The 7,831-nt window shown below is 40.0% G+C and overlaps 1 protein-coding gene across 1 annotated transcript; it reads right to left on the reverse strand.

Annotated features, from left to right (window-relative positions):
- Positions 1 to 5,620: 5,620 nt before the first annotated feature.
- Positions 5,621 to 6,553, reverse strand: LOC132011136 (olfactory receptor 2AG2-like). Its single transcript, XM_059389332.1, has one exon. The coding sequence runs from the start codon at positions 6,551 to 6,553 to the stop codon at positions 5,621 to 5,623; it is 933 nt and encodes a 310-aa protein (XP_059245315.1).
- Positions 6,554 to 7,831: the final 1,278 nt, after the last annotated feature.

The following is a 7,831-nucleotide window of genomic DNA, read 5'->3' on the forward strand; positions in this document are numbered from 1 at the left end:
GCCCCACAAATAAGTGAAACCATATGATAATTGACTCTCTCTGCCTGACTTATTTCACTCAGCATCTCTTCCAGTCTGCACCTGTGTGCATACTGGTACAGAGAGGTTTAGAAACGTGGTCAAAGAAATAAATCAATCAGAAAAGGACAATTATCATATGATCTCCCTGATATAAGGAATTGGGGAGCAAAGTAGGGGGTAGGAAAGGAAACAATGAAACAAGATGGGATCAGGAGGGAGACAAATTATAAAGAGCTCTAAATCTCACAAAACAAACTGAGGATTGCTGGAGGGAGGAGGGTAGGGAGAGGGTGCTCGGGTTATGGACTTTGGGGAGGGTATGTGCTATGATGAGTGTTGTGAAATGTGTAAGCCTGATGATTCACAGACCTGTACCCCTGGGGCTAATAATATAAAATAAAAAAGGTAAAAATGAAACATGCTGTAAGTTATATAAGTAAGTGGGGATGTTGGATTCAAACCTTGGAACTCTGACAAGTGACCCCAGACTCTCTTTGTCACTGCCCTACATAGCTGTCATATAATGTAGGGGGGAAATTCACTATGTATTAATAAGTAAAAAAAAAGCTCTATTTTACGTGCATATATCAATTCAATAAAATGCATGCCTACCATCTGAATTAGCAAAGAAATCAAACTCTCACTCTTTGAAGATGATATAATTCTATATGTGGAAAACCCTAAAGGCTCCACTCCAAAACTGCTAGAACTCATGCAGGAATTCAAAATTGTCAGGATATAAAATCAATGCACAGAAATCAGTTGCATTTCTATACACCAACAACAAGACAGAAGAAAGAGAAATTAAGGTGTTGATCCCATTTACAATTGCACCCAAATCACAAGATACCTGAAATAAATCTAACCAAAGGAGGAAATAATCTGTACTCAGAAAACTATAGATTATTCATGAACAAAATTGAGGAAGACACAAAGAAATGGGAAAACATTCCATGTTCATGGACCAGAAGAACAAATATCATGAAAACATCTATGCTACCTAGAGCAATCTACACATTTAATGCAATCCCCATTAAAATACCATCAATTTTCTCAACAAAACAGAAAAAATAATCCTAAAATTTATATGGAACCAGAAAAGACCATGAAGAGCCAGAAGAATGTCAAAAAAGAAAGCCAAAGTTGGCGGCATCACAATTCCAGACTTCAAGCTCTATTATGAAGCTGTCATCATCAAGACAGTATGGTACGGGTACAGAAACAGACACATAGATCAGTGGAACAGAATAGAGAGCCCAGAAATAAACCCTCAACTCTATGTTCAGCTAACCTTTGACAAAGCAGGAAAGAATGTCCAATGGAAAAAAAACAGCATCTTCAACAAATGGCGTTGCAAAATTGGACAGCCACATGCAGAAGAATGAAACTGGACCATTTCCTTATAGCACACACAAAAATAAACACAAAATGGATGAAAGACCTCAATGTGACACAGGAATCCATTAAAATCCTTGAGGAGAACACAGGCAGCAACTTCTTTTATCTCAGCCACAGCAACTTCTTCCCAGAAACATCACCAAAGGCAAATGAACTAGTGGGACTTCATCAAGATCAAAAGCTTTTGCACAGCAAAGGAAACAGCCAATGAAAACAAAGACAATAAACATAACGGGAGAAGATATTTGCAAGTGACATATCAGATAAAGGGCTAGTGTCTAAAATCTATAAAGAACTAATCAAACTCAAAACCCAAAGGCCAATTAATCCAATCAAGAAATGGGTAGAAGACATGAACAGACATTTCTTCAAAGTATACATCAAGATGGCCAACAGACACATGGAAAGTGCTCCACATCACTCGGCATCAGAGAAATACAAATCAAAACCTAGTGAGGAACATCGCCAAATGCAAGGGAAGCAAGGGCAAAAATGAACTATTGGGATTTTATCAAGATCAAAAGCTTTTGCACAGCAAAGGAGACAGTTAGCAAAACCAAAAGACAACTGACAGAATGGGAGAAGATATTTGCAAATGACCTATCAGATAAAGAACTAGTATCCAAAATCTGTAAAGAGCTTAGCAAACTCAACACCCAAAGAACAAATAATCCAATCACGAAATGGGCAGAGGACATGAACAGACATTTCTGCAAAAAAGCCATCCAGATGGCCAACAGACACATGAAAAAATGCTCCACATCACTTGGCATCAGGGAAATACAAATCAAAACCACAATGAGATCCCACCTCACACCAGTCAGAATGGCTAGAATTAACAAATTAGGAAATGACAGATGCTGGTGAGGATGTGGAGAAAGGGGACCCCTCCTACAATGTTGGTGGGAATGCAAGCTGGTGCAACCACTCTGGAAAACAGCATGGAGGTTCCTCAAAATGTTGAAAACAGAGCTACCCTATGTCCCAGCAATTGCACTACTGGGTATTTTCCCTAAAGATACAAACATAGTGATCTGAAGGGGCACGTGCACCCAAATGTTTATAACCCCAATGTCCACAATAGCCAAACTATGGAAAGAACCAAGATCTCCATCAACAGATGAATGGATCAAGAAGATGTGGTATATATACACAATGGAATACTATGCAGCCATCAAAAGAAATGAAATCTTGCCATTTGCAACAACATGGATGGAACTAGAGCGTATCATGCTTAGCGAAATAAGTCAATCAGAGAAAGACAACTATCATATGATCTCCCTGATATGAGGAAGTGGAGATGCAACATGGGTTTGGGGGTAGAAGAAGAATAAATGAAACAAGATGGGATTGGGAGGGATACAAACCATAAGAGACTCTTAATCTCATAAAATACACTGAGGGTTGCTGGGGGAGGGGGGTCAGGAGAGGGTGGTGGGGTCATGGACATTTAGAGGGTATGTGCTATGGTGAGTGCTGTGAAGTGTGTAAGCCTGGCGATTCATTCACAGACCTATACCCTGGAGCTAAAAATACATTATATGTTTATATAAAAATTAATTTTAAAAAACCTGTGAGATACCACCTCAAACCAGTCAGAATGGCTAAAATTTACAAGTCAGGAAATGACAGGTGTTGTCAAGGATCAAAGAAAGGGGAACCCTCCTATACTGTTGGCGAGAATGCAAGCTGGTGCAGTCACTCTAGAAAACATTATGCAGGTTCCTCAAAATAGTTGAAAATGGCGATACCCTATGACACAGCAATGGACACTGCATGTTTACCATATGACACTGGGTATTTACCATAAAGATTCAAATGTAGGGATCTGAAGGGGTACTTGCACCAGAATATTTATAGCTGCAATTTCCAAAATAGCTAAACTATGGAAAGAGCCTAGATGTGCATCAACAGATGAACGGATAAAGAAGATGTGGTATATACAACGGAATATTATGCAGCCATCAAACAAAATAAATCTTGCCATTTGCAACGTGGTGGATGGAACTAGAGGGTATTGTACTAAGTGAAATAAGTCAATCAGAGAGAGACAATTATCATTTATGATCTCACTGATTTGAGGAATTTGAGAAACAAGACAGAGGATCATAGGGGAATGGAGGAAAAAATGAAACAAAAGGAAAGCAGAGAGGGAGACAAACCATAAGAAACTTTTATCTCAGGAAACAAATGGAGGGTTGCTGGAGGAGAGGGGGGTGAGAGGGTAGGGTGGCTGGGTGATGGACATTGGGGAGGGTATGTGCTATGGTGAATGCTGTGACTTGTGTAAGACTGATGAATCACAGACCTGTACCCTGGAACAAAGAATATATGTTAATTAAAAAAAAAAAAAAGACAAACAATAACACCTGTCAGAAAATCCAGGTGTTTTCTGTGAAGGCTGCTTGGAAAAAGGAGAGAACATGACAGAAATGCATATAAACTATTAGTAGTTAATTAGACTGCCTACATGATCATTTAACAGGGTCAGTTGGTCTAAAATTAGTGCAAATCTCAAGGTCTGCTCCCCTGACATGGGGCTTGCTTAGGCTTCCCATTTGAAACTTTCTTTTCTTTGGTTCATATGTTGGTCTAGTATGGACTCCCCAGTCAGAGGTCTGTCAGTCCAAAACTTGTAAAAGCACCTGGGCTCATTTAACTCAGTAGCTACATGTGAAAACAGACAGAAAATTTTAAGTAGACTGTGAATAATTTTTCTTATAAATAACCAGATGGAAAAAGATTTAAAAGAGCATTTCATAATGAAATATCTCCTTAAACACATCAGAATGGCTAGGATCAGAAAGACAAGAAATAAGTATTGGTGCCGATGTGGAGAAAAAGAAAATTTTGTGCAATGTTGGTGGGAATGAAAATTGGTACAGCCACTGTACTGTGGAAACAGTAAGGAGATTACTCAAAAAATTGAAACAGAAATAATATATGATTCAGTAGTTCCACTAATGGTTATTTCCCAAAGAAAATGAAAACACTAATTCATAAAGATATAAATGTACCTGTGTTTATTTCTGCATTATTTACAATAGCCAATATAATAAAAGCAACCCAAGTGCCTCTTGAATGTGGTATATATATATATATATATATATATATATATATATATATATATCAGCCATAAAAGGAGATGAAATCTTGCCATTTATGGTAATATGGATGAAACTTGAGGATATAATGCTAAGTGAAATAAGTCAGAGAAAGACAAATACATATGATTTCACCTATATGTGGAATTTTAAAACAAAAGACAAGAATAAAGAAACAACAAAAAAAAAAAAAACCATAGGGGTGCCTGGGTGACTCAGTGGGTTAAAGCCTCTGCCTTTGGCTCAGGTCAAGATTCCAGGGTCCTGGGATCGAGCCCCACATTGGGCTCTCTGCTCAGCAGGGAGCCTGGTTCCTCCTCTCTCTGCCTGCCTCTCTGCCTATTTGTGATCTCTGTCTGTCAAATAAATAAATAAATCTTAAAAAAAAAAAACCATAAATACAGAGAACAAACTGGTGGTTGCCAGAGCATTGCGGGGAGGGGGAGTTGAAGGGTGGTGAAAATGGTTGAAGAGCAGTGAGAGATGCAGGCTTCAGTTATAGAAAAAATAAGTCACCAGGATAAAAGGTACAGTGGGGATAAAGGGCATGTACTCCATAGCACTGTAATAGTGTTGTACAATAACAGATGGTAGCTACATTTTGTGGTGACTGTCCCATAAAATACAGACCTAGTCAAATCACTATGCTGCATACCTGAAACTAATGTAAAACTCTTTGTCAACTGCACTTCAAAAAATAAAATAAAATGGTAAAAATACAGACACATTAATTCATTTGACAAGTCAAATTACATTCTTTCATTTTACTATTAGAAGATACCCTTTGGGGGCACCTGGGTGGATCAGTGGGTTAAGCCGCTGCCTTCGGCTCAAGTCATGATCTCGGGGTCCTGGGATCAAGTCCCACATTGGGCTCTCTGCTCGGCAGGGAGCCTGCTTCCTTCTCTCTCTCTCTCTGCCTGCCTCTCTGCCTGCTTGTGATCTTTCTCTGTCAAATAAATAAATAAAATCTTTAAAAAAAAAAAAAAAGATACCCTTTGCATTATGGTGCTTTTGCCATGGGCATTAGCAGAAATCTTTGAAGAGAAATGAACTCTGAGGGACAGCGAGAAGCTCTCTCTAGATGTTGGAATGTGTCACAGCATGTATTTTCCCAGGACTCTTTTAAAGGCTCCCATAACTTCCTTATTCCTCAGACTGTAGATAAGGGGGTTCAGGGCTGGAGTGACAACTGTGTAGAAAAGAGAGATGATGTTGTCTTGCTTAGGGCTATGGAGTGAACTGGGAAGGACATACATAAATGTGGCAGCTCCGTAGAACATCCCAACAACCATCAGGTGGGAAGAGCAGGTGACTAGGGCTTTCTGCTTCCCCTCACTTGAAGGCATGCAAAGCACAGTAGACAGGATTAGTGCATAAGAGGAAATAATAGTAAAAAGAGGGGGCATCAGGAAGGTTACAGCCAACACATACACAAACAGTTCGTATCTAGAGGTATCTGCACAGGCCAACTTCAGCAAAGGTGGGATCTCACAGAGCAGGTGCCTGATCTTCCGGGACATGCAGAAGGGATAGTGCATGGTATACACAGTATAAACAAAGGCACATAGGGATGCCAGTACCCAGGCTGTGGCCACCATGAACCAGCAGACCCTTGGCCTCATGAAGACCATGTAGCTCAGAGGATGACAAATGGCCACATATCTGTCATAGGCCATGAAGGCCAGTAGCAGATCCTCTGCACTACCCAACATCAATGCCAGAAACATCTGAAGGGCACAGCCCACAAAGGAGATGGTGTTTTCATTGAGCAGAAAATCCATGACAGCCTTGGGAGTGACAACAGATGTAAAGAGGAGATCCATGAGTGAGAGCTGCCTGAGCAGGAAGTACATGGGCACGTGGAGCCGGGAATCCACTGTAATGACCAAGAGCAGCAGGCCATTGCTGGTCAGGGCCAACATGTACAGGACTGTGATTGTGGCACAGAGCAGTTCAGGAGACCCACTGTCATTCAGAATCCCCATCAATATAAAGCCACTTCCCAAGGTGGAGTTCCAGTGCTCCATTCTGTGTTGTTTCTTTAGTTTCCTAGAATCAAATACATTCTCAGTGAATTTTTGCTAAGGTGGTCCCTAGTTTGTAACATCACAGGCTCCTGATGATGGCCAACATGAATCCAATGAGGCAATGTCTTTCCTACTGGAAATGGACTTTACCTGTTAACCTCTCAGTTTCTGACACTTTTAATTCTTCCTTAATGAAATATCCATCTGAATGGAGAGCAAACATCACAGTAGCCAAATATTAATACATTACTACACAAAAATGTTATTCAGGACGTCAAACGTTGACATGTATCTTTCCACAATGATTAAATCATTTCTCTAGAAATCAATATCCTAGAATCCAAGGCCTTGGTTATTTTTGTACCTATGTTTTAAGTAAACTGTTTGTCTAATAATTTAAATACCTACTTAGTGTCCTAACAACCTGTTCTGAATATAAAGTTCTAAAGCCAGTACAGAAGTGTGATTTCAACAAAGCACTTCCCCTGCATTTTTCATATAACTTATCCAAGTTTGTTTGTAGCATTCAAGGCTATAGATATAAGTCTCATAGGAAGAGCTAAAATAGATCCACCTTAGTCACTTCCCTGGACCAGCTCCATACTCTCCATGAGTTTGAGGGGGAAGGGATTCCATACTCTCTGAGACCAGGGGATGGAGTGTTTGACATGGTATTACCTTTATGAGCTAAACCTTTAAGATCAATTACAACATAGGTGTTTCTTTACTGGTTATGCAAACATGGGAGCCTGGGAGAACTCAAATCTGATAACTAATGAGGCCCTGCCCAGGAAGATCAGAGTGTTTTGTGTTTAGGAAAAAGGATGAAAGCTGCTCTTAACAAAAGAGTGTGTTGCATGTTGTAATCAGGCTCAATAATTCTCTGTCCTCTATTACACCTGACTGAGATTCCCAATCTCCTTCCTGCAGGGCCAGAGTGTCTACATTGGATTGAATGGCCACAGGATAGACAGGATGAATTCCTGTTCTGGAAAGCATTAGAGCATATGACATGTATATCATTGGCTCTTAGATGGTCTTTTGATTTGGAGGGATTTATTACCAGATAGGTACAAAAATCCCATATCAGAGGCCAGCAAAGCCTGAGCTGTATCGACAGGTACTGATACTTCCACCAGTAAGTGGTCATTCAGACCTGGGATGTGGCACAGACTCTGTCTTCATTTTCATGGATTTTTCATGTTTAGGAAACCAGGAATAGAGGTAGGTCATTAGGATGGGGTACAGAGCCCAAAGCACTAGAGAGTCTGGAAAACA

Source organism: Mustela nigripes, chromosome 1, assembly GCF_022355385.1.
Source record: "Mustela nigripes isolate SB6536 chromosome 1, MUSNIG.SB6536, whole genome shotgun sequence".
Lineage (NCBI taxonomy): Eukaryota > Metazoa > Chordata > Mammalia > Carnivora > Mustelidae > Mustela > Mustela nigripes.

Coding starts and splice junctions, on each gene's coding strand:
- LOC132011136 (XM_059389332.1), bottom strand. CDS start 6,553: ATGGAGCACTGGAACTCCACCTTGGGAAGTGGCTTTATATTGATGGGG.